Below are 27,411 nucleotides of genomic sequence, written 5' to 3' on the forward strand. Positions count from 1 at the left end.
CCCCTAATTTTTCTGAAGGGAGAAGAAAGATGTAAGAGGAATTACAAACACAGCGCCCTACTTGCTAGTGTGATGGTTAGAGAACTTGCATTATCTGTTGCCCCAGGGGAGTGTTTGGATAGATTTGTGGCCTGTTTAGGTTTTTAAGGGTACTAGAACTTTATAAACATTGCTGACAATGACAGTTAATATATAATTGGTTAAATAACTTAAAGTACTGACTTTACATAATGGTCATCTTCTGTAATGACTGAGAATTAAATTTTGCTTTCTTTTTTGTGGCTCAGAGTTGCAAAGTGCTTATTGTCTTTTCTTAGTTTGTTCTGAGGTTATGATTAGCTTGCTTTTCCATAGTGAGAAGATTTGTCAGTGAAAGAAGGTAGAATTCAGTGCAATGAGTACAGTAAGACTTATATTTGGCTTTTTTTTTTTTTAAACTAATAGTGAGATACTTAAGTGACAAAAATTAGAGTTTTGCATCAGAAAAAAAAAGAACTAGGAAATGAAGATGATGCTAGATGACAAGAAGGAGGAGAAAGGATACAGAAGAATCATTGGATGAGGATTTTAGACATGACATGCAGTGAGCAAGGATGGATGAACACAGGAAAAGAAAATGCAGTCAGAAGAGCAAGAACTATTTAGCGTAATGGTTGTTAGGTAAGTGTAGTACCTGAACTCTTCCTGAGAAGGAAAATGTGCTTATCTAGATGTTAAATAGGCAAAATAAATAAGGAAGGGTAAAAGAATACTTATTTCCCTTTCTACTTTTCAATTAAATGTGTAATATAAACCTGCAAAGTCATGCAAAGAGATAATTAGTGCATACGTTTTGTTTGTTAAGGTCTGAGAAGAGATCTTCTGCCAGTGTAAACCTAAATCTGAAAAGAGATGATAGGGGAAAAAAGTAATAATTACTGCCTGCTTTGTAACATATCTTTTCCAAGGGAAAAATTGTCTTTTGTCACGTTAACAGTTAATAAAATCACAAGAGATATAGTAAAATCAGCCAGCGTGTTTTAGGCAACTTCTAGATATTTCTGATCAGTAGGAAACAACTAATAAAGTAGCAACACATAGTACCTACCTTGAAAGGAGAAGAGAAGTTACATGTGCATGTCTCCTATTAATTTTGCATCTTAACACCTAATAAATGTATCTAGTTCATTGCGGGCATGTCTGTGTACAGTCAGAGTCTTTAGTCATTTGTTGTTTGATATGATAGCTTATTGTCATATATATACTAATTAGGAAAAAGAAAGGAGTGGAAAAACTCTTTCTGTTCAAAAGTGCTTTTGAGACCTTCGTCAGAATATCTGTCCCTCATCAGGATGCATGTCTGGTTACTCCTTAAAGTTCAGGCTTGAAACCACACATACACATAAGGGGTTAAGGGTAGATGAAAAATCGATAGTTCTGGTCTACTCTGAAAGATATTCTTTTGCTCCCCTCCTGCCCCCACCCCAACAGGGACTCAAATGAACATAGGTAACCAAGGTAAAATAGTGACTTATTATGGATAATCAGAATTTTTCTATAGGTAACTTTTAAAGTGGGAAATTTGATTGGTAAGAAGACATTTTTTAATGCAAAAATATGTATTTCTCTTGAAATGCATGTTATTTTTCATGAGAAAACCAACTGCCTCAAAATATCCATTTGAAGGGCTTCTGTGATAACTTATGCAATTATATTTATCGTATTTTCATTCCTATCTTTGGTCTGAAATTTCAGTTTGAGTCCTCAGACAGAAGTCCTGCAACTGTTACACAAGACCCAGAGGCAAATGTGTGGTATGCTGTGAGAACATAGTCCGATCAGGGAACAGCCTGTCAAGGAAGGAGTCTTGGGCCTCAAGACATGTGAAATGTAACTCCTACAATATACTTTCCTCCACGACCTTTCTAGCAAAACTTCAGGGTAGAGTCACGGAGGAGAAAACTTTTCCTAATTTACATAAACTCTGTGGAAAGAGAGGGTAAAGAACACTGTAACCTACACTTTCCTTTGAAATCAAATTACTGGATTATGTGAGAGGTAAGTGGGTGGTAAAACTATGTAGGAGATGTGATTTTTATAAGATCTTTTTGAAAGAGCTCTCCTACTGAAAGGGTAATGGGAGAAAGATAGAGATAATACAAGTAATTGGTGAGGACTGAAGGACGCTGGAAACTCCATGGATGGATGAGAGTAGCAAAGAGGTGCAGGGGGAAGGAAGGGCCTTGAGATGGAAAAAAGCTTGAGAAGCAAGAGAGTGAGAGAAGTTTGCCAAAGGTAACAAGAATCTGAGGCTGATTAAATAAAAATTAATTAGGCAACAGTTGAATGGAAGAGATCGTGTAGCAGCTTTGTTTATGAAAGATACTTGTTTCCTTTGGGACGTCTTTCTCTACTATAGTGGGTGGAGGAGAAAGCGAGAAAGCAGGAGAAAGGAGAAGAATTGGCTTAGTAGCAACTAAAGATTTGTGGAATTGAACAACTGTGGATTTGAATTTCTCTACCTTTTTTTTTCAGGACAGACTGTAAAGGGCTTAGACAGTAGAAGTCCATAAAATAATCCAGAAAACCAGTATTTCCTTTGTGTGCTGTGTTCTCTGTACTGTTATTACTGGCTTCCTTGGTTGTACTCTTGTTTTCCATGAAGTTTCTTTAGAAGTGTGAGTGACTCATGAATGATTTCCTCTTGTGCCAATTAACTGTTAAACTTTATTCATCTTGGGCTCCCTGTGGACTCTTAGCAGGGAGTTTTAACTGTGAATGCTGTAAAAGTGATATGGCTTTGCAGGTCACTAAGTTTGTGTCTCCTTGACCACTATTTTGAAACTTCCTCTTGAAAAAAAAACCCAAACAATCTTGAATGTGAATCCTCATATCATATCCTTCTAACTTAATTAATCAGTTTTTTACTGCTCTCCTAAGAAGACTTCAAGGTTCACCTTCAAGGCACTTATCTGCCATTTTGTAAAACATGCACTTTGTCACCCTACCCATGCAGCATAAAATCATGCATGCTGCTGCATGCATGCTGCTACCTCTTAAAAACAGGCTTATCATTTGAGTATTCACTTGAATTCCTCCCAAAAAGCACTGCTTATTTGGGTGGAGGGAATTTACCAGTATTGCTTCTCTCCCAACAAGTGGTGTCTCAGCTCTGCTTGTGCAGCTTTAGCACTACAAGGAAGTCCCCTTCTGCTTTTGGCATCCAGGATCCCTGACTGCATCTGACAAGCTCTGAAAGCCAGAAAGGAGGTGTCAGACTGCAGAGCAGGAAGAATCAGAAGTGAAAGAACATGCATCTGATAACTCAAAATGTGATTGAAATGGTGTGCCCAATCGACAACAAAGAACCTCTGAAAAAAAAATTGGCATCTGAAAAGAATTTGGAGGTTTGTGGTTTTGTGGGTTTTTTTGTTTGTTTGTTTGGGTTTTTTTGGATGCATACTTAGAAATGCAAATTTGTCCCAGTCTGACTTTCACAAATTTAGATGAAGTTCTTTTAGGGAACAGGTTTTCCAAAATGAGTGTTTATTTGCATTTTTTGTTGGTGTTTTTTTTACCATTCAGGTTAATTTTAAATACAAGAACCTGTTTTCATAAAATGATGATGAATTTAATCTGAGACCCCATAAACAAAATGCTCGTTACATCTATCACAGTGGTTTCAGACTGCTTAGGAATAGCTAGGATTAAGACTTTGAAATGTCAGGAGAGATTTCAGGTCAAAGCAAATCCTTACAGTTGTGTTTTAAGCCATTAACAACAATAATAAAGCATCTTGTTAATCCAAACAAGTTTAGGAGAGCAGGATAACACAGTCTCTCTCTTTCAGTATGACCTTCCAAACTGATTTTTTCACTCTTCTTTCTCTCTTCCGTTTTTTCAGAACTTCATCAGAGCAGAACTTGAATTAAAGTGACAGATAACATGCATCTTTCTGAAGTACCGTGCTATCATATAACTTTTGATAAATATAGGTCTTTGTTTTGGCTTTTGTGAAGTCACATGACTTTTAATTCCTCTCTCTTACTGAAGCTGCAATGATTAAAAGGTTATAACTGAAAGTGGAAGCAATAAACCTCTCCATAAATCTTCTTTAAACTTACAGATGGAACTATCCTGAGGTCTTACTTAATGCAAAATACTTAATACAAAAAATTCCACTAAGGCCTTGAGCCATAAAAATTAGGTATTTTCACACGATTCCTTTGTAGACACTAAATCTAATTAATTGATTTATAGTTCTAGAGCAGCTTCTTACTGGAAATCTAAAGGAACTCAGAGAGTGAATGAAACTTGACAAATAACAGCATTTTCAAGACAGTTTTGTGCAAAGAATTTATTCTTTCACAACAAAGGGCCATAAAGAGCATCCTTTTCTTTGGTATGATAAATTGTCTTTCTGTAATAATAATTAAAAAAATCACATTGCTGTGTTCCTTTAAGTTACATTACTAAGTAAGTGCTAATTATTCCCTTTGTCATTGTCTGAAAATCCTGAGCCATTTACAACAGAAATGGAGAAGCTGCTTGAATAAATGTTCTGTGTTTAAATCACTGAGAAGGTAGTTAAAAAGCCAAAAGGAGTCCTTTTCTTGTGGGTGTGCTTATAGACCATATCCCCTTGCAGTAAATGGAGAAGTTTGTGAGTACAATAAAAGATTATTTGACAAACACCACAGTAAAGATTAATCAGAGGTTGGTATATAAAATATTTTAGTTATGTTTCACACAAACTGTGAAAACAATATAGTTACCTGGACTAGAGTCACAATCAGAAATCTTAAAGCATCATGTCATAGGTGCACTATTTCACTGGGAAGTATGCCATAAGATTATAAGGAAGAATGTGTTGGCTTTGAGGAATACAGATGCACCAGATGATACCAACAACGAAAATCTGGGTAAAGTCAGCAAACTTGCCTATTCTAATATGAATTGCTGAGTAACTATAATCACAAAGTAGTAAACTACTGGTACCCTATCCCAGAGTCATTCATCAGGTAGATAAATACACCCATCTTGCTTATATCTGCACGTTTCTAGCAGTGATTGGCAAGGTTCTCAGTAAGTGTGCGTGCATGGTTTGAAGAGTTTGTATTAGTTATAATGCACACAAATACATACTGGGAAAGAATTTACTTTCCACACAAATGCACAGAAACAAAATCTCTTAACCAGCCTACATCTGGAGTGCTACTTAAAAGCCTAGCAAGGATTTATGTAAAGCTTTAGGAAAAATTGTTTTTAGAAACCATTCTGCTCTTACAATAACTGTTAGCTAAAATCTTGAGCTCAGCATGCTAAGAAGTAACTAAACATATTTAACTAAATTGCTGTAATTTAATAGGAAAACAACAGAGCAGGAAATTCATAAATTAGTAAAGAGTTATCTAAATGAGTAACTTTCATCATCGTATTCAAGCTCATCTTCCTCATCATCCTCCAAAAGTCCATATTTAAATTTGCGATAGACTGTGCCATCCTGGCCCATATATACAATGTCATCTTCTTCGTCATCATCTTCATTATCTCGATCTCTGTAGTCAATCACTTGATCTTCCTGGTAACTGGGACTCTTGTGGTAGTTGCTCAAGTAGGAAGGAAAGGTTTTGGAGTGATTTGCCAGCTTCTTATATGCACCTTTATTGGCAGCCTGGGTTTTGGCTCGTGTTTTTCTCCAGATGAATACAATGGCTCCAATGACAAGGAGAAGCAAAATGCAGGTAATAACAAAGAAAGTAGTTTTGCTTTTGCTCTCGGGTGGTAGAGTGGTCCGTAATACACAGTCATCTACAAGTTAAAAAAACCAAACAACCAGTTAAAAAAAAGATTAAATGAACTTGGGTGAGTGTGTATGGCGGGGGGGTATTTGTCTTAAAAACCCTAGTGCAACGTTTAGGCCTGTTTACATTTTTAAATGCATTTCACTAAATACCTTACTCTTCTAGTACCACAGCTGTGTTCTTGTAGCTGTGATGGTATAAGGATGTAAGCAAGGTTGCTGGAATAGCTATGCTTCTTTATAAGTTTAGAAATAATCGGAAAGAAGCAGAAAGGCTAACAGGCACAAACGCATTTTGACATGGTGAGCTTAAAATGCAATGATTCAGGTGGCTGTCCATTGAAGCAAGCACTTCCCAGTAACCTGGTTTATGAAATGCCTGGCCATTTAACACAATAGCTGTGAGTGAAAGAAGGCGCCCTCTCCCTCACCAGTCGTAACTGCTGTTATTTGTGCAAAGCCCTTCCTATTCTGGTGATGGAGCAGTAGAAACACACTGTGTGCCTGCAGCTCAGCAGCACATTTTTGCTCTGTTCCCCTTTTGATTTTTAAATGTCAGCCTAGACAGTCACAAAGCCCTTCACCACCATTACTGCTCTTCAGCATGGTCTCACCTTGTGTTTCACTGCAGTCACAGCACTCTGGGGTGCCCACTAGGTCAGAGTCACTGCAGCAGGGCAGGCAGCGGCTTTCCTCCAGGTAGAGCTGCATAGTGGCTGGACAGACCGTGCAGTTGAGAGGCCCAGGTCCCTTGCACTCAGTGCACGAGCTGTCACATCTCTCACACTTGGGCTCGTCCTCCTTCAGACACAGAACACAAGCACCGCACCTTTCATTTTGGATTCTCTGGACCTGACCTCGCGGTTCTGTCCTGTCCTTCACTGTCTGAATGGTCATCCGTGGGCACCATGGGTGTCAATGGCAGAATACAGTAGGGAGTAGGAAAACTAAAATGTGGTGCGTGTTTCCTGGATTCTCAGTGATCTGCTTGTAGGGAGAGGGGGGAAAGTGTTGTACGAGCTTAGACATCTCGCCGTGCTAGACAGCGAGATAAAATTCATTTAGACTGTAAGCTTTTTGGCCAGAAAGTGTGTTTTTATTTTGCTAGTCCCATGCTAGCAGATCTGTGGTTCTTTGGTAGTAATGATGGTAAACTGGCCTTTAAGAAGTGTACTCGAGTATCATAAAAGTAACTGACATGGGAGAAGCAACATGAAATATTCTGGAAAAAAAAAGCAGCTAAGAGAATGAATTTCCTTTCTAACTCAGGAATGAGCAGAAATAAGGAATAAAGCTGGCTGGAAGTTTTCTAGCAAACCAGATTTTTATTAGAATGTGTTGGTTCTGTTTTACAGAAAGAGCTTAGATTCAAATATGCTTCTCAAATTCCAGCTAGGATCCTGGGAGCCTCTGTGTACAAAGACTACCAGGGATCATCATTGTCACATCTACCTTGTAGAATGAGCTCACGTATTTCAGGGCTCCCAGTGTTCGGAGTTCCTGGCCTCCTGGGAAAAAATTGCTATTTTTCTGGTATGAGACCAGGACTCCATATGCACTGTGAGGATCTGAAAACTCCAATAACCTTTCAACAAACTTGCTGTCAGACCTGCGAGGGTGCTTATCCTGAATTGAAGAACATGGTCAATATGGGAGGGTCATAGTGGGAGGTCCAGTTTCTCAGAGTCAAAGCTCTTGCAAAGAAGTGCAGAACTCTGTGGTCCCCAGCTCTTAGGCTGTTTTCTCAGGCTCACAGTTACGGAGCAGCACTGCTAAGGGGATATTCCAGGCCAGAGACTCCAGGGTATGCAGCACCTCAGGCCAGCTGGCTTGCCTTGCTGCTATATTCTTGAATAAACATCTTTTGAAGGCAGTTGGTGTGGAAATCTGGAAGCTGGAGTGCCCAGACTTGTGGCACAGACCCAAACCTAATTGTGGTCCTACTCTACTAAATATATAGCTCTGTTAACTTCAGCCTGTCCCTCCACTAGTGGTTTCTGCCAGCAGAGCTGTCAATCAAGAATGCGATGTGATTTCTTGCAGACAAAGCAGCAGAAATCCATGGGGAAATCTCAGTTATATGGGAAGAAAAAAATGCTGTATTACTAATACAGCTGATTTTGTTCACATGGCTTTGTATCACCATTGACAAAGTTGTGCCTAATTAAATTTACCGGTAGAGGATTACTCTATAGTAGATAACCCCAGAAAGAGAAACAATGCTTCCTCTGCCAAGAGAAGAAAAAAAGTAAGCATATTTAAAGATAAGCAGCCTGGAAAACTCAGAAAAGAGCATTCTGTGTTGTTTGCATTGTGTTCAGAATTTAAAGTTCAGCATACAAATCGCAGGACAAAATGCCTACAAATAGGTACCTCTTGTCCTGGTGTCTCCTGGACTTTATATTCACCTACAAAACAGTCCGAGTTGCACATTCCACCTAATAAACTGTAGCTCCATACACATGATGTGCAGCTGAATGCTCCCTTCCCTAGGGAAAAATAAATAAAATAAAAATAAACAACAATATTACAACAGGAAAAATTGTGATCTAACTTCCTTTAAAAATTATACTGACCACTGTCACTAAAGAAAAGGGTATTTGTCAACAGCAAGAATCAGCAGTGAGGAGTTCAGCATGAGGAAGTTGGTATTGGAAAGAGCTTGGACCCAGTCTTGAGGTTTTATGTGCCCACAAAGTGTATTTCTTATGTGTTTTGATATTCATGAAAAGCATAATGATTTCGGAATCAGTTGTACAGGGAAGGTCCAACACATTCAGGAAAATCAGTTAGGTCAGTGCACTGAAGAAATAATTGTGGGGAACCTTGGCCAAATGCTTTGGTCTCAATCAATCAACACTCTAAAAGTAAGGGACCAGCATGGAACAGCCAGTGCAGCAAGTCACCCAGGGCCAGGGAGAGCTTGGCAGCCATGAGGGAGATCTGCATCACCCACTGTGGCTACTTAGGTCATGGACAGGTTGGTAGCACTGTATGTGGTATGTCTCTCTGTGATGTGTTTCCAAAATCTTGGAGCAGAGATTAAAAAAAAAAAAAAAAGAGATGGCAGGTATTTTGATAATCCTTGGCAGGTGTTTTGATAACCCTCTTTTTGGTCAAAGCAGAGTGTATGCTTTTACCTTCACAAGTGCGGCAGGAAGGGTGGCATCTTTCACAGACATTGTCCTTGCTTTCATAGTAATACTCGGGACAAGAGCTAATGCATTTGTTCTTGGAGCGCAACAGGTAAAAATATGTATCGCAGAAAAGGCAGTCTGTGGGTTGAGGCCCCATACACTCCTTACAACCCTTGTGGCATCTCTCACATGATCCAGTGGAGTTTTGTGCAAAATACCTGAAAAAGATCAGATAGTCATGGCTTTGCATAAAGCCCAGCAGTGACAGGAGAACCAAAACATCCTTCATACTTAGCTTTTACTGTGATTACATCAATGTATAAAAGTGATATCGATGTGGTCACAGTGGACATTTGCAATCTCAGTGAAAATAGAATTAATTTCCTTTAATTTCCCTTGGCTATTGAAATTCAGCTATAAAGCAAGACTTTATTAATTGAGAGTGTATAAAGTAAGGCTTTCTAAAATCTTGGGTGAATTCAGACACAAAGTAAGTTTATAAATAGGCAGGGCTCAGAAGACCTCAACTCTGTTTTGGCTCTGCAAGAGATATCCTGGCAATGCTGGGTAAGCACTGAATTCCTCACTCTTCTTGATGACCTGCTGTCAGATGGAAATTCAGAAACTTCTTATTTCCTTTCAGTGCACAAACAGGCTTAGCCAAAGGATACCAGCAGAGGAACAGTGTTCACCTAAGTTGTGCTGTCAGGGAAAAAGAAGAATTGCTGCACTGTGGTTTTGTTGAGATGTGGTCATTACAGACTTCCAATTTAATGGAATGATAACTCAATTTAACACCCAGGGTGATCGTACTGTACTGCACTGCAAAATGAAATGCACCTGAACCAGAAATCATAGGTCCGCTTCCCAAATTTGGATTTCTGAGACATGTTCACAAGAGCACACTGAATCCACATTTTGAAATTAAATGGACTCATATTAATGAAGTTGCTGCCTAGAATTATGAGTCCTCAGTTGAAAGGTGTTTTAATGGTTGGTTTTATTATGATCCATTGTAAACATTCACTCAATGCAAAACAAAAGTAACCTCATCCAATCTTCAGGTTAAGTGGAGGCTACAAGGGTGCTTGAAGGAAGTTACACTGCTTCCTGTGCTCAAGATGACTAACAGATAACTTAGTACATTTATTCTGCTTCACACTGTTCTGTATAAACATAACCTAAGAGAATCCTTGGAGTGTAAGTGGCCACACCACATCAAGCTGGTCTCAATTTGGGCACCAACTTCACAGTTTTCTACTGTGAAGGGAGGTTTCCACCACCTCTGTACTGGGACAACATAAGAATTTTTCACCTGAAAATAGAATTCAGTTCTGCTTCACTCTGAAGTAGAATAAGGCAGAGTGATCTAATTTCTCAACGCTCTTTCTGTGATGTAGCTCTTATCTAAAGATCTTGGACCTTACCCTGCTGGACACTGGTTTACGCATCCTTTTCCTTGTCTGTACCAGCCTGGTTTGCAGGAAAGGCACTGTGAGCTGTGTTTTCCAGTGCAAGTGACACAGGTGCTGTGGCATGGGGAACATTGTCCCTCATCGCTGTCAGCATAATACCCTTCTGGGCATGTTTCAACACAGGTTGTATCTGCACAGACAACAATTCAGAATACACATCATATTCAGTGTTTGCTGCTATAAAACATCTCATACAGCTGTGCTAGAGCAAACTCTCTAACAGGAGATGCTGTTAGAGCATGTACCAGAACAAGAAAAGAGAATCTTGGGGTATAGTAATAATTTTTTTTTTCTTCTAAGCCTTGTCAGTTCTTCAGTCCTCATTTATGCATTTTATGTACATTAGCAGGCTCTTCAGAACAGATAATTTTTTATCTTTGGGAAATATGAATGCATAATATATAATAATGAACAGCAACTGTGATTTCTTTCAGAATATACAAAAGAAGAAATAGTAATTAGGAAACTTTCTATCTGCATTGCCATTTTCCTTAGGTTTCACTCTAAGCAGCAGCCTCATTGCATTCCACGTGTATGATGAATCTGATGGTAAATTTGAGATTTAATGACATTTGTTCATTGGTCTTTACCCCTGTCTGTGGCTGCTGCTTTATGGTATGGGAATAAATGCCTGTAATGCTGCCAAGTGTACCAGCTACATCCCACTTTTTCACTGAGATTTCAGAGGGTCATTAGAATAGGAATCTTGAATGAGAAGTTAAGACTGATGCAACTAACTGCAAATGCATCAAGCTAAGAGAGCAGTGATTACTCATTAGTAGCTTGGACTCATTAACTAGCTTGTCTTTATGGTTTTGCTGCTCGAGTTGCAACTGGGCAAAGGAAGATAATTCCCCTTATTTCTATTTTTTTTGCAATTCTTTCTCCACTCCAGGATGTTATTTACATACTTCCATCAACTTTACCAATTGTAATGGTGCAAAGCAGCTGAGTATGTTGATAAAAAAGACAGGTCAGATGCAAGACCTCAGAAACTTAAGAATGCAAAATCTGCATCAGAATTAGACTCAAAAAGCTCAGATTCAGTTTTAATTCAAACTCTCTTTAGATTTTTCCTGCATGAAAGATTATTTTAATAATTTTTTTTCTCCCAATAATTTCTTAAAATTTTTGTTTGCTTTTTAAATAATATGCAAAGAAGTAAAGTTCAAGTTCTGGGATTTTATACTTTTTACCAGTTTGTTTCTGAGACAATGCAGTCTTTTGCTCCAAAGTCAGAAAAGTAGTTTTGCACCTCAGCCGTCCACTAGATACTGACCTAGTGATCCATGAACAACATTTTAACATCTCTGCTTAAGTATTTCTTTGCTCATCAGATCTCTGCAGGGATTAAACAAGCCAACATGAAAATGTGAGCTCTTTGTGCATACATTTAGTAAAAAACCACCAAGGTAAGGATATCCTTCTTGTCTTTTTAAGTCCCTTGTAAGAAACAACAGGAACAATACATACCAAGTAAATGAAACATACAAGTTTTGTTTAGCCATGGAGTTTGTTGCTACTTAGAAGTCCTGCTTTGGCCCCATTGAGTGGCAAGGCCAGTCTCACAAAGGGTTTCCAGGTAGTCCCGCAGAAGTAATTATGTTTGCACAAGTTATCTACTTGCCAGGTCAACTTTGCAATATTTAGATTAGCTGAAGCAGCCCTAGATGTTTCATAAATGTGACAGAAACATCCTTATTTCATGCTTTCAGCATAGAATAAAATCTAGAGGCTCCTGCAAGACACTTACTGAGAAGATAGCGGTTATTAGCACAGCTAAGACACTGGTGTTCAGTGGCTCCTGAGCAGTGAAAGCAGTTCTTATGACAAGGCTTGCAGGTCTGAGTTTTCTCAACGTAGTACTCAGTGTGAGAGCAGTATCCAGATGCCACACAGTGCCTGTCATGGTTCAGTGTCAGGCCATTTCTGCAAGTAAGGCAGGCAGTGGAAGAAGAACAAGTCTGGCATGTCCTGTTGCATGCTGAAATGGACAAACAGTAGGAATGTCACCATTTCTTGTTGCATCTCGGGTTATTATTTCAGCTTTAATTTTGCAAGGAGCAGCCATCATCTCAGGATGGGAGGCTGAGGGAAACAGAGTGATAGCTCTGCTTCTGCCTAGTCAAACATTTTACTATTTTCAATCTTATGCAGGCAGTTCCTTATGTTTCCTTTTGCACTGGCACTGCTTTTGCTGAGCAGTAGTTTTCAACATACTGTCTCCAGCAATACTCAGCACTTTACCAGAGTGGTTGCCCATAATATTAAACACATCTAGCTTTGCTACTTCCCTCCCAGCTTTCTACAATTTTTGCTGTTCTAAGCTATGCCTTGTTATTTTTCCGCATCAGCTATCTTCTCTGTTTCCAGGACATTGATAGCGACATTATCTGGCACACGCAGGCCCTTTTGGGATAGTCTTTAACCAGGCCCACTTGTATCTCAATACTGTTCTGGCGAAAACAACAGCTGCCAACCTTGACAGTCTTTAGTGGCTTCTTCATAGTAAGTCCCTTCAGGGCACTCTTCAAAACACATGCCACTGTAGAGGACGAAGTCGGTGGTGCACTCAGTGCAGTCATCTGAGTCCGGCCCCTCACAATCCTTGCAGTCTGCATGGCAGGGAAAGCAGTGCTTGTCTTCAGCATAGAAGTTAGAAGGGCAGTCCTGCACACACTTCCCCTCGTGCAGGAAGAACTCGTCCATGCATTCTACAGAGAACAGCAAAAAACAGGTAAGCAAACGGGAAGCAAATGCTGACCTCTGTAAGTGAGGGAGTGAAGAATTCTTAGGAAACTATAAATCCTGCAGTGCTTGTCATAACAGGAGGTAAAAGGACAACCTGAGAAGACAGTGCTTTCTTTTTAAACTCTTTCTCCTCTAAACTGCCCATAATGGCCCAACCCTTGCACATCAGCTGCACATCATCTTCAGCGTTGCATCAAGAGACTGAGAAGTGAAGTCACCTGTTCAGGTTTACTGCCATTAACCAAACCATGCTGCCACTGAACATAGGTGGACTTCTGCTGAGATATAATATCTGCATTATGAACTTCCTGCAAAATCAGGGATGACCACATCTGAAGTTTTGTTTCGTTTATTATGAAGATATGAGTCTGGCTGGAATATATGGACCTGAATGTTTGTCTTTGCATAGAGCTGGGGTTGAGTTGCTAATTTTATTATGAGTACTTAGTTTAATAGCTTTGTTTATGATTTTTTTTTCCATCCATGTTTATGTTTCCAGAATGGCTAGCTCAATATTAACTATCCTGGAAATTTTTGTGGGGGTATTCACACTCACCAGCATATCCAAGGCTTTCCTAACATGTTTCATTAGAGAGATTTCATTCTCTATAATGAGTAGTCATTTGCAAAAATGGTAAAGAGATGTAAAGTTCATCCAAACTAGGAAAGAAACATTCTGTATTTCACGTTGGTGTAAATGTGAAATTTGTAAATGTGAAAAAGTGTTTAGGCATGGATACTCTAGGTCAGAAATAGAATCAAACCAGTTCTTCTCTGAAGAACAACAGGCAAACCAATGTGAAATCTTTACAGATTAATGGTTTAGACTGAGTCTTATCATAAAACACTGATTGCTTAGCCTCTATCTTAGAGATTAGCAATGATATATACATCCCTTTTTTAATTTTTGCTCATTACAGAATTTCTTTTCAGATCTCTGTTTCTGTCAGTCTGCCCCTAGACAGATCCAGATGGATTTTAGCTAAGTCAAGACCAGTTCTTTATAATACCTTTGCATGTTTGATTGTGAATGCACTCCTGACACATTTCAGGGCAGCGTTTGCAGATTCCATCAGAGGCAAAATGCTTCTCTGAACATGTAGGTTTACATTTCCACTGCTCCAGAAGCAAAGGACTTTTACAGGACAGGCATTTGGTTGCACTTCCCATGCATGTCTTACAGGATCCACTGCATTCCTTGCAAGTCACAGAGTCATTAAAATACCCCCTATTGAATGAAAACAAATACAAAGCAAACTGCTGGTCAATGTATAGTTATCAAACAGCCTAGGATATAAGAATTATGAGTATATATGAGACTTTCCCAGCACACAACATTTCACTGGATCAAACAGGTTTCTCACACAATTTGTTGCCCATCCTGCACTTACATCCCTTCTGCCTGTGGGCAGAAAATGTGCATGGTTTGTGCTATGGAGGGAGTCTGGCCTTCCTTTGTTCTTGTACTTACTCTCTAACGGATGTTGGATTTTCTTTGTTGCTCATTTCTTGATTCCCCCCTTACGTAAGATAGGAATATCTGTAATGTTTGGGGGAAGAAAGATGCAATCACTAGTCTTGCACAGCTGACTCTCAACAGTGCTATCAGGGAAAGACAGAGAAGTGTAACCTCAGTGGCCCTAGAGGAGAGAAAAAGGAAAAATGCTGGAAGTGTGAAAGCTGGGAAGACTAAGGAGGCCTGTGATTAAAAAAAAACAACGAAACAAGGATACTTGAGTAGTACCTGCATTTAGTGACAGCAGCTAGAGACAGTGAAGATGGAGCATGTTTTACTGGTTTCTGTGGTCTGAGAGCAACCATAGACAACCACAATTGGGACTATTAGTCATAAAGAAAATATAGAAAAAAATGCACCTATATTTCAGGAGAAGGATAAAAGGAGAGGCTGGATGCAATCCAATCTGTCTACACTGTTAAAACCAAAATGTTAGAAGTTTAAAGGACAAGCAAGTCCACATTTTGAGACAATTGCTAATCCATATGTATACAGCCATTGATGAAAACTAAGGAAGAAGTTGACATAGAAAGTAGTCCCAGAACATGTACTTCACATAAACAAGCTCGTTTTTCCCTGCAGAAGTGTGCTTCTCCTTTCCTACTTGGAGATAATCATACCGAAGAAAGGCTGAGGAGATGCATTAGGAGCAAGGTTAGAGAAAAGATAGGAAGAGCTGTGCCTGCCATCTATTCTCACCTCTTTTTTTTCTCCTAACCTTTGTCATGATCCTGCCCCTATTTCTCATAGTCCTGTCTTCCTTTCCTGTTCCAGTCTTGAGTACCCTGCTAGCCCAGTCTTTCAAAATCCTGTCAGAAATTATCAGTGCAGCAAGTCAGCCCTTTCCATTCCCTACAGCATGTCCCAAAACTCCAAAAAATGCTATTTCCCCCCCCGCCCCCCCATAATCCTCTGTTCCAGTGGAGAGTAGTTATGCCTTAAGAACTTTGCCTCAGAGGCTGAAACCAGAGTTTAACTCTGGTGGACTTTGCTGAATGATACCTGGGAAGCCATTATTTATAGTCTGGAATCTGGAAAAAAGGGGGATAATAACAGCTGAAAAGACTAGTGATATATGAAAAGGTTTAATTTTGTTATACTCACCCTGTGTGTGTTAACTGGGGGAATGAGTACTGAGAACAAACATTAATGCCAAAACAATATCTTTGCTTGTATGCCACAATTTCTGATATTAAACATTGTTTCTGGACTAGAGTAGGCTTTAGTGCAATTACTTTGCATTTACCCTGACATTTGATGATCAGCGTCTGTTCCACTGGCCGTTATTGACTTATTTGACAAAGTTAGCAGGAAAGTACTGCCAGAGAATTTGTACTGATCTCAAGAAAAGCAGGAGCTGCACATTTTTCTAAAGAAGAAGGTTAACCAAGCAAGACCTTCATACTGCATAGCACAGATTTTATGTGTATATATAGGTAAGATGAATGCTGATTAAAAGAGCACAGAAACATGAGAACCTGATCTACTCAAGTGCCTGATCTAATATCCATTGCAGTCAAATGGGAATCTTTCTTTTTGAATTCCATTTATTACAGGACAAAGTAAAAAATGTAAGCCAAAGAGAGAAACACATCACATAAGCACTACATTTCCATATCAGGATCCTGATACATCCACTTTATGGGTTCACACCTGTGCTCTCTACTACTTTGAGGAAGGAACAAGTTAGGAGAATCACTAGAGGCTTCTTTTCAGTCACCATAAAGAACCATCCTGAAGTACCATGGTCCTATTGAAGTCAATGGGAGGTGTACCATCTGTCATAGCATTTCATTTCTAGTTTCACTTTTGATTTTTCACTTTTCTCTAAGCAAGAGGAAATGTTATTTATTCAGGCCAGCTGAAAATGACTTTTACCTTGTGATAGTTTCTGGTAGCTTAGGTTACCTTAAGGTCTCCCTTTAAATGTTTATAATGGATCTCAATTTTAAAGAGAAGGAGACAGAAAATAAGAAGCAGTCATCCAATGGGAGTTACTTACTGAGGGCATTCCTGTAAACATCTGCCTTTGTGGAGAAAGAGCGGCTGGTCCTGTTCAGCCTGACACTTCTGACAGTGCCAGTGGTCGGAGCACACCTCACAGCCATCCATGCACATCTCGCACTTTCCACTTGCAACATTGCCAAAAGTTTTTTGAGGGCACAGAGAAACACAGGTATCATGGATAAGAAATTTTCCTGGGAAAAGAGCAACCCAGGTGGGGAAAGGCACCAATTAGAAATATATTTCAAAGATTCCTGTCTTGGACAGCTATAAAAAAAAGCTTTCAACTTCCTCAAAATTTAACTTTTTTGATGCTTAAAAACATGAATAAAACATTCTTTAAGCCATTTCCCAAAGTAGTTTGCTCAACCTTCACTGAAATTTAAGGTTAGAAGGAATCATCAGGATTATCTAGTACATTTTCCTGAGTAAATCTCTATTCAGTAATGCCTGCACAATGTCTACAACTTTTGACTGAAAAGAAAGAAAATGAACAACATCCACCTAACAATTTTTTTTAACCTGTAATGCCAAGGGCATGTGTTTAATTCCAAGCTGATGCCTGACTTCAGCTGGCAATTATCTGATTACCTGCATATGCTTTAAGCTGTCAGAGAACTTTCTCGTGACCATTGATGAAAATATTCCCTGGAATTGTGTAGGATACAGAATATTTTAGCCTCTTGCAAACTTACTCAAAGAAGTTGAAGTCTCTTACCTTCTGGACATGAAGTACATGTGTCAGCAGATTTTTCACAAGTCCTACACGAAGGGTCACAGGACTGCAATTTTTTTTTTGCATCTGGTATGAAAGGAAAAAAAGTTCATTTTTTTACTGTCTTATAGGCTGGTTTTATTCATTTACCCTCCCTTTAGGAGGGCCATTTCCTATGGCTTTTTCTAAGCTGTTTCGAAAATGTACCTCTGTGAATTTTTGGAATTCACAAAGTTGAAGAACTTGATGATTGTGTTCAAGTCCACTCTCCTAAATGGCAAGTTAAGAGTTGTATTAAAGGAAAATATATATGTTATCCTGAGATTCACTAAGGCGTTATTCGGGACTGCCTATCACAAATGAGAACACTAATCTGCCTTAATAATGTTAGTTTCAATGTAGTGCCCAAACCCAAATCCAGACCTGTAATTCTAATGGTTTAAAAACAGGAAGAGCTAGAAAGTATGTAAATTTGGGATACTTGGTGTAGTGAGGTATTTTCATAGAGGTTCTGTACTAGCTGGTTGCAGAATACCATTACCCTGTAACTAGGGGAGAAAACTCTGAGTAAGAATCAAGAGAAATGAGTGTTTGGAAAGAAGATCTGTTAAATAGTTCTTCCCAAAGCTATTGCCTGACATTTCTGTCCAAAAGGAAGTGGTTTTATGCCTGTGGAAAACTAGGAATTTGGTTATGCTTTGCATAGACTTTATTCAATGTGTTACTCAGCTCCAAAATGACCAGGATCTTCGAGGATCATGCTTAATACAGAGAAAGTTTGCTGAGCAATGTGATAGGTCCCAGCATGCAGCTCTGTATTTTGATCCAATTTTGATCCACAGGTAAGTGGATGTCTGATGAAAAAGTAATTGTGGGCCAGCAGACAGAAGACAGTAGCCTTTTCATTTTGCTGAAAATAAAAAATAAAGAATAAATCAGAAGTTGGTTGCAGATTGAATTTTGCACCTTGGTTAGCATATCCAGCTCACTCTGCCAATTAAATATGTATGATTTCTATAAGTTGATGGCCTGGCTGACAGTATCTATTAGCCACATGCAGCATATTACTACACTTTTTTGTTCTGCCTGTTAGGGCAAAGTAGTTTAAAATGTTGACATTTTGAATGAAAGTCATGAAAGCAAATGCTTTGAGTGAAAAGAGGAGGGAGGAGAATAGGAGACTTACATAGAGCCCTTTCCCATAAGGGGAAATGGTGGGCATTTTATTAAGCAGAGAGGCACTCTGTAGAAAAGGGGGTATGTGCATAACATGGTACAGGGGCAGAAGAAGGAGGAATAACAATAAAAATATTAATAATTATTATTATTTACAACTGTACTGCTAAATGAGCTGAGCCATAGCTATCTCAGTGAAAGAAATTAGGTCCACATTCAATGTGGCTAGGAGATGGTCCATAACAGTGTGTCACATCCATGTCTGACTCCACCAGCAGCTCAGAACATTAAAACTCTCTGCATTAACAAAAATCTCAATATGCTATCACTGCCAGAACAAGAACAACTCAGGAGGATGCAGGGACAGCACAGCAGATCAAAACCTGGCTGTTTAACAGTACGGCACTGAGCAAGGACATGTTTAGTCATTCTTTACCAGGACTACTTGTGAATACTACTTGCACAGGCTAGTGAAATCCTGCAGTGTTGCAACTCTTTCGAGTAACTGACACAATATAAAGCAGCTCCAGATATAGCAGGAAATTAGGAGAGTTTTTCTCGTCATCAGCCTTTTGGCTACAGCATCTCTGCCCTCCATGAACAAGGGCCCAAGAATGTTTGCAGGGTCCAGGCACAGGCCATAGGATCCACAGGATAATGTACGTAACAGAAGAAAGCTGCACACTGTCAGGGTAAATATGGGTTGTGACAGTCCAGACTGGAGACTGGGTCTGCCCAGTTTGAGGCCAATGGATGAAGTATTAGACCCTTGTGTATACCCTGCAAGACAGCAAATAGCGTTAGCATTGGCTTTATTAGCCAGAAGAGTTAGTGGCCATGGTGAGTCAGGGACCTATCAAGGACCAACACAGGTGGGACTAGGACAGTATTTCAGTGTGTACCACCTGAAGACATTTTTCAAATCCAAAGGTACAGAGGCCTTCTGGAGGTAGAAAATGCCTGAAACTGATTTTTGAGATGTGCAGCCTCAAGCACTGCTAAACAGCTGACATACGTAGAAACCCTGGGTTTGAGTGCACAGGAAGGCTGTGTCACCTTTGTGACTTCATATTGAGCATAGCTGAACCTAAGCGGTGTAATATCAGGTAATCATCAGTGTGCAAAAATGAAAACCTCTGGAAAAGCTCTCTGGAAAGACAAGAGCAAGTGAGGAAGGTGCAGAGTCCTTGGCTTGTGGAAGAAGAAAATGTGGAAGTGATAACCATCAGGAGTCCAAGAGGTAGAGGGGGAGTGATTTACTATTAAGTAATCTCTGAAGTTGCAGGGGTGGGAGGGTAAAACATGGGTAGGTATTGATGAAGGACTGGAGAGACACAAGGAGACCTCAGTGTGTGAAGTGAGTACGGTGCTACCTAAAGCAGCAATGAAATGCCCCACCTTCTGGTATCAACATTATAACTGGGGCCTCAGTGCTAGGGCTCTTTGCAATAAGGTTCCTGCTGCTGGGGAGGCAGTTGTCAGATTCATTGAACATTTAGGGTGAAAGAAGATTTCTTGAAGAAAGTCTTGACCAGCCTCTTGTCCTGGTTTCAGCTGGGATAGAGTTAACTGTCTTCCTAGTAGCTGGTACAGTGCTATGTTGTGAGTTCAGTATGTGAAGAATGTTGATAACACTGATGTTCTCAGTTGTTCCTCAGTAGTGTTTAGGCTATAGCCAAGGATTTTTCAGCTTCTCATGCCCAGCCAGCGAGAAAGCTGGAGGGGCACAAGAAGTTGGCACAGGACACAGCCAGGGCACCTGACCCAAACTGGCCAATGGTGTATTCCATACCATGGGACGTCACATCTAGTGTAGGAACTGGGAAGTGTGGGGGGGAATCGCCGCTCGGGGACTGGCTGGGTGTCAGTTGGGGGGTGGTGAGCAATTGCCCTGCGCGTCATTTGTACATTCCAGTCCTTTTATTACTACTGTTGTCATTTTATTAGTGTTATCATTATAATTATTAGTTTCTTCTTCTCTGTTCTGTTAAACCGTTCTTATCTCAACCCACGAGTTTTACTTCTTTTTCCGATTTTCTCCCCCATCCCACTGGATGGGGGGGAGTGAATGAGCGGCTGCGTGGTGCTTAGTTGCTGGCTGGGGTTAAACCACGACAGTCCATTTTGGCGCCCAACGTGGGGCACGAAGGGTTGAGATAACGACAAACCTGACCAGAGCTTGTTAAAACAAATTTGTTCTAAGCATTCATTATATTGGTCTAATAGTCGCTGGTCATTATGTTGATTTATGTGTTCTTAGAGTTGTTGCTCTGGTTTTTACAGTTCTGTTATGTATCACTTCACTTGCTGTATGTAGTTCCTCTTCTGCTGCTTATCATCTGTGGGAGGTGGATTCAGGTTTTTGCTTTGAGGTATTGTATAACACTGGTTTATGGTATGATAAAGTCATTGGCTGTGGGATTAATCCAGTATTTGCACTTAGCGTTGTCACCTTTATACTGCGGGAGCCATCTGTGGGAAACTATTAATAATTATACCATTTACCTTTTCTCCATGGAAAACCAGTCTATGAGTGGGTTACCTTTCTTCCCCTCTCCTTTCTCCTTCAGTCCAGTTACAATGGTGTTTGAGAATTTTGAAAAATTTGAATACTCCTGGGATGTTGGGACTAGCATGGTCCTAGCCCTACTGCTAGGAATTAGCATGCTTCTGAATGTGGTTCAGTTCTCGTTTAAGTTTGAACAAGTGTTTAAGAAGATCACCCAGAGATCTGCCCGAAGGCTGGATAATTATGAGTGGCAGGGTGTGTGGGGTAGTATGGGCAAGTACCTAGAACAGTGGGCACCTCCAATGTTTTGGAAATTCACCCCTGAACAAGTGCAGAATCCAGAAGAACTAGTAAAATATTTGGAAAAGGTATGATGTCACCCCGGCAGCTCCAGAGAGATACAAATCACTGCAACGTGCTGGGGCCTGGCCCATGCCTATCGAGCCCTGTTCAACACCACTCAGTACCCTCAAGGGGAAGAGAAAGTCTCTGGACCTAACAACAAAACGATGCGCACCGCGGCCACCCAAACCTCGGCAACGGGCGCTGCGGCCTCTCCAGCCCTGGCAACGAGCACTGCAGGCACCCAGACCTTGGTGACAGGCACCGTGACCCCTCCAGCCCCGGCGACGAGAACTCGGGCTACCCAAACCTCAACAACAGGCACTGCAGCCCCTCCAGCCCCGGCAATGAGTACAGCAGCCACCCAAACCTCAGCAATGGGCACTGCGGTCCCTCCAGCCCCAGCGACGAGCACTGCTGCTACCCAAACCTCAGCAACAGACACTGCGGTTATCCAAAACCCAGCGAGCGATACTGCAACTGAACCAGTGGACCAACCTGCACCAGTATCAGTTGCCCCCGTACAGAAAAAGAAATATACAAAAAAAATCAGTTCGCTTAGTGAAGGATGAAGATGAACCAGGGCCATCATGGGAACCGGAGGAAGAGGCGGAACCAGAGGTAATAACCCAGTCCCTATCCTTGAGTGAGCTGCAGGATTTGCGAAAAGATTTTGGCCGCCGTATAGGTGAGCATATTATCACCTGGCTCCTCCCATGCTGGGACAATGGGGCTAATAGCTTGGAATTAGAAGGTAGGGAAGCCAAGCAGCTGGGATCACTTGCCAGGGAAGGTGGCATTGACAAGGCAATTGGAAAAGGGACACAAGCCATCAGCCTCTGGAGGTGACTCCTGTCAAGTGTGAAGGAAAGGTACCCCTTTAAGGAAGATGTTATATGTCAATCAAGCAAGTGGACCACCATGGAAAAAGGTATTCAATATCTGAGGGAATTAGCTGTGCTAGAGACGATTCATCATGACCTGGACAATTACCCAAAGATCCAGATGAAGTCCAATGCACACAATCCATGTGGCGGAAGTTTGTACGGAGTGCACCATCGTCCTGTGCCAACTCACTGGCAATAATGACCTGGAAAGATGAAGAGGCACTGACAGTGGATGAAGTGGCTCGCCAATTCCGTCAATACGAAGAAAATCTCTCCTCCTCCCTACAAGCCTGCATTTTGGCTGTGGAGAAGCTGTCCCAGGATGTCCAACAAATCAAAGAGGATATGTCCTACTCCACACTTGTAAGGACCAATGTCTCAGCTATTAGGAGTGAGAGTTCTTCTGCCCAAGAGAGAGAATATAGAAGGTACACACTGCGAGGTGCACTGTGGTTTTAGCTATGTGATCATGGAGAGGACATGAGGAAATGGGACGGAAAACCTACCTCAGTCCTAAATGCACGGGTACGTGAGCTGCAAGGAAAAACCACCACAAAAGGGGATTCTACCAGGAAAAACGCCGGTCCAGTTTCCAAACAGAGTAGAAGGGCTGATCTTTTTTCTGATCCTCTTGAAGGGAATTCTGAGCCAATTTTACGAGAAGTGAATACTGGATACTCTGACCAGAACTAGAGGGGCCCTGCCTCCAGCCAGGTGGAGGAAAGGGATAACCGGGTCTATTGGACTGTGTGGATTCGATGGCCTGGCACGTCAGACCCACAGGAGTATAAGGCTCTAGTAGACACCGGCGCACAGTGCACTCTAATGCCATCAAGTTATAAAGGGGCAGAACCCATTTGTATTTCTGGTGTGACAGGGGGATCCCAAGAGTTAACTGTATTGGAAGCTGAAGTAAGCCTAACTGGAAATGAATGGCAGAAACACCCCATTGTGACTGGTCCAGAGGCTCCGTGTATCCTTGGTATAGACTATCTCAGGAGGGGGTATTTTAAGGACCTGAAGGGGTATCGATGGGCTTTCGGTATAGCTGCCTTGGAGACGGAGGGCACTGAACAGCTGTCTACCCTGCTTGGTCTCTCTCAAGACCCTTTGATTGTGGGGTTGCTGAAGGTTGAAGAACAAGTGCCAATTGCTACCACGACGGTGCACCGGCGGCAATATCGCACCAACCGAGACTCTCTGATTCCCATCCACAAGTTGATTCGCCAACTGGAGAGCCAAGGAGTGATCAGCAAAACTCGCTCACCCTTTAATAGTCCCATATGGCCAGTGCGGAAGTCTAATGGGGAGTGGAGACTAACAGTTGACTATCGCGGCCTGAATGAAGTTACGCCACCGCTGAGTGCTGCCGTTCCAGATATGCTAGAACTTCAATATGAACTAGAGTCAAAGGCAGCCAAGTGGTATGCCACAATTGACATTGCTAATACGTTTTTCTCAATCCCTCCAGCAGCAGAGTGTCATCCACAATTTGCCTTTACTTGGAGGGGTGTCCAGTACACTTGGAATCGATTGCCCCAGGGGTGGAAACACAGCCCCACCTTTTGCCATGGACTAATCCAGACTGCACTGGAAAAAGGTGAAGCTCCGGAACACCTGCAATATATTGATGACATCATCATATGGGGCAACACGGCAGAAGTCTTTGAGAAAGGGAAGAAAATAATCCAAATCCTTCTGAAAGCTGGTTTTGCCGTAAAAGAAAGTAATGTCAAGGGACCTGCACAGGAGATCCAGTTTTTGGGAATAAAATGGCAAGATGGATGTCGTCAGATCCCAATGGATGTGATTAACAAAATAGCAGCTATGTCTCCACCGACTAATAAAAAGAAAACACAGGCCTTCTTAGGTGTCGTGGGGTTTTGGAGAATGCATATTCCAAATTACAGTTTGATTGTAAGCCCTCTCTATCAAGTGACCCGGAAGAAGAATGATTTTAAATGGGGCCCTGAGCAACAACAAGCTTTTGAACAAATTAAACGGGAGATTGTTCATGCAGTAGCCCTTGGATCAGTCCGGACAGGACAAGATGTTAAGAATGTGCTCTATACTGCGGCTGGAGAGAATGGCCCTACCTGGAGCCTCTGGCAGAAAGCACCTGGGGAGACCCGAGGCCAGCCCCTGGGGTTTTGGAGTCAAGGATATGGAGGATCTGAGGCTCGCTATACTCCAACTGAAAAAGAGATATTGGCAGCATATGAAGGAGTTCGAGCTGCCGCAGAAGTGGTTGGTACTGAGACACAGCTCCTCTTAGCACCCCGACTGCCAGTGCTGGGCTGGATGTTCAAAGGGAGGGTCTCCTCTACACATCACACGACTGATGCCATGTGGAGTAAGTGGATCGCACTGATCACACAACGGGCTCGCATAGGAAACCCCAGTCGCCCAGGAATTTTAGAAGTGATCACAGACTGGCCAGAAGGCAAAGATTTTGGAATGTCAGCAGAGGAGGAGGTGGCACGTGCTGAAGAAGCCCCGCTGTATAATAAACTGCCAGAGAATGAGAGGCAATATGCCCTGTTCACTGACGGATCCTGTCGCATTGTGGGAAAACATCGAAGGTGGAAGGCTGCTGTATGGAGTCCTACACGACAAGTTGCAGAAACTGCTGAAGGAGAAGGTGAATCAAATCAGTTTGCAGAGGTGAAAGCCATCCAGCTAGCATTAGATATTGCTGAAAGAGAAAAGTGGCCAGTGCTTTATCTCTATACTGACTCAGGGATGGTGGCAAATGCCCTGTGGGAGTGGTTACAGCAATGGAAGCAGAGCAACTGGCAGCGCAGAGGTAAACCCATTTGGGCTGCCACACCGTGGCAAGATATTGCTGCCCAGCTAGAGAAGCTAGTGGTAAAAGTACATCATGTAGATGCTCACGTACCCAAAGGTCGGGCCACCGAAGAACATCGAAACAACCAACAGGTGATCAGGCTGCCAAGACTGAAGTGGCTCAGGTGGACCTGGACTGGAAACATAAGGGTGAGCTATTTATGGCTCAGTGGGCCCATGATACTTCAGGCCATCCGGGAAGAGATGCAACACATATAAGGGCTTGAGATCGAGGGGTGGACCTGACCATGGACACTATCACGCAGGTTATCCATGAATGTGAAACATGTGCTGCAATTAAGCAGGCCAAGCGGTTAAAGACCCTGTGGTATGGAGGGTGATGGCTGAAATATAAATATGGGGAAGCCTGGCAGATCAACTATATCACACTCCCACAAACTCGCCAAGGCAAGTGCTATGTGCTTACAATGGTGGAAGCAACCACCGGATGGCTGGAAACATATTCTGTACCCCATGCTACTGCCCGGAACACTATCCCGGGCCTTGAGAAGCAGGTCTTGTGGCGACACGGCACCCCAGAAAGAGTTGAGTCAGACAACGGGACTCATTTCCGAAACAACCTCATAGACACCTAGGCCAAAGAGCATGGCATTGAGTGGGTGTATCATATCCCCTATCATGCACCAGCCTCTGGGAAAATTGAGCGATACAATGGACAGTTAAAGACTACATTGAAAGCAATGGGGGGTGGAACTTTCAAACATTGGGATATACATTTAGCAAAAGCCACCTGGTTAGTCAACACTAGAGGATCTGCCAATCGGAGTGGCCCTGCCCAATCAGAATTTTTACATACTGTAGAAGGGGATAAAGTCCCTGTAGTGCACATGAAAAATATGTTAGGGAAAACAGTCGTGGTTACTCCTGCCTCAGGCAAAGGTAAAACCATTCGTGGGATTGCTTTTGCTCAAGGGCCTGGGTGCACTTGGTGGGTGATGCGAAAAGATGGAGAAGTCTGTTGTGTGCCTCAAGGGGATTTGATTTTAGGTGAAAATAGCCAGAATTAAACTGTATGATATTAGTTGCTATATGACCCTGCTACTGTATGTTATCATTACTATAATTGTTATATGCTATATCCATAGTACTATAGTAAGAATCACTCAGATCAAGCAAGAAAGAACTGTGATAAAACTGAGCAAAGCACAATAGTGATGGAACCAGAACTGCTCCAGCATGCCACAATCCAACGGCGCACGCCATCCTCCTGCTGCGTCAAATGTCACCTGCTCGTCACACCGCACTAAAGCCCAATTCTGCTCTACCGACTGAGAGGACTTTGCACCATCCCTCCTGCCCAGACAGACTGGTATGACAGATGGAGCCCAGAGTCGGAAACTAAATGAACTCAACAAACGTTTTATGAACATAACCCATGAACTCTAGGAATGATATCTCTATGTGTGTATACATATATATATATATAATTGTTCATATGTCTCAAAGGGATGGAAAGGTGATGATGATTGATCAGGATGTAACTAAAGGTATGGGAACTGAGCATGATGTCAATGGTATAGAATAAGGGGTGGATACTGTCCTGGTTTCAGCTGGGATAGAGTTAACTGTCTTCCTAGTAGCTGGTACAGTGCTATGTTGTGAGTTCAGTATGTGAAGAACGTTGATAACACTGATGTTTTCAGTTGTTGCTAAGTAGTGTTTAGTCTAAAGTCAAGGATCTTTCAGCTTCTCATGCCCAGCCAGCAAGAAAGCTGGAGGGGCACAAGAAGTTGGCACAGGACACAGCCAGGACAGCTGACCCAAACTGGCCAATGGTGTATTCCATACCATGGGATGTCCCATCCAGTATAGGAACTGGGAAGTGGGGAAGGGGAATTGCCGCTCGGGGACTAGCTGGGTGTTGGTTGGCGGGTGGTGGGCAATTGCCCTGTGCATCATTTGTACATTCCAATCCTTTTATTACTACTGTTGTCATTTTATTAGTGTTATCATTATTAGTTTCTTCTTCTCTGTTCTGTTAAACCGTTCTTATCTCAACCCAGGAGTTTTACTTCTTTTTCTGATTTTCTCCCCCATCCCACTGGATGGGGGGGGTAGTGAGTGAGCGGCTGCGTGGTGCTTAGTTGCTGGCTGGGGTTAAACCACGACACCTCTGTATTTTGCAGTATTTATATATAAGCTATATTTACATATAGGTTAATAGTAATTTAGTTTAGGGAGTGAAGAGCTAGAGTTACAAAGTAATTTTAAAATACCGGTTTTAGTTGCCTGTAAGTTTCATCCTTCTT

The 27,411-nt window shown here is 41.6% G+C and overlaps 1 protein-coding gene and 1 long non-coding RNA gene across 12 annotated transcripts in view; one reads left to right on the forward strand and one right to left on the reverse strand.

Moving 5' to 3' along the window:
* LOC138683710 (uncharacterized) overlaps positions 1-27,411 on the forward strand; it is a 42,046-nt gene that overhangs the window by 13,405 nt on the left and 1,230 nt on the right. The window contains exons 3-6 of one of the 11 annotated variants that reach the window (XR_011323114.1): positions 445-660; positions 845-907; positions 1,735-3,386; positions 5,682-5,723. This is a non-coding gene — a long non-coding RNA (uncharacterized lncRNA). Of the gene's footprint in view, positions 1-444; positions 661-844; positions 908-1,734; positions 4,902-5,681; positions 5,724-27,411 lie in introns of those variants that run through there. The other 10 variants (XR_011323115.1, XR_011323119.1, XR_011323122.1 and 7 more) reach the window with 10 other exon arrangements.
* Positions 4,924-27,411, reverse strand: part of PCSK5 (proprotein convertase subtilisin/kexin type 5) — a 264,696-nt gene continuing 242,208 nt past the window's right edge. Inside the window, exons 28-37 of the mRNA XM_069775866.1 lie at positions 17,384-17,467; positions 16,664-16,859; positions 14,156-14,373; positions 12,875-13,108; positions 12,148-12,378; positions 10,347-10,524; positions 8,923-9,137; positions 8,156-8,271; positions 6,397-6,583; positions 4,924-5,790 (exon numbers count right to left, since the gene is read on the reverse strand). Of these exons, the coding sequence (XP_069631967.1) occupies positions 5,387-5,790; positions 6,397-6,583; positions 8,156-8,271; positions 8,923-9,137; positions 10,347-10,524; positions 12,148-12,378; positions 12,875-13,108; positions 14,156-14,373; positions 16,664-16,859; positions 17,384-17,467 (2,063 nt within the window). The 3' untranslated portion in view covers positions 4,924-5,386. The remainder of the gene's footprint in view (positions 5,791-6,396; positions 6,584-8,155; positions 8,272-8,922; positions 9,138-10,346; positions 10,525-12,147; positions 12,379-12,874; positions 13,109-14,155; positions 14,374-16,663; positions 16,860-17,383; positions 17,468-27,411) is intronic.

This window comes from Haliaeetus albicilla, chromosome Z (genome assembly GCF_947461875.1).
Source record: "Haliaeetus albicilla chromosome Z, bHalAlb1.1, whole genome shotgun sequence".
In the NCBI taxonomy this organism is placed as follows: domain Eukaryota; kingdom Metazoa; phylum Chordata; class Aves; order Accipitriformes; family Accipitridae; genus Haliaeetus; species Haliaeetus albicilla.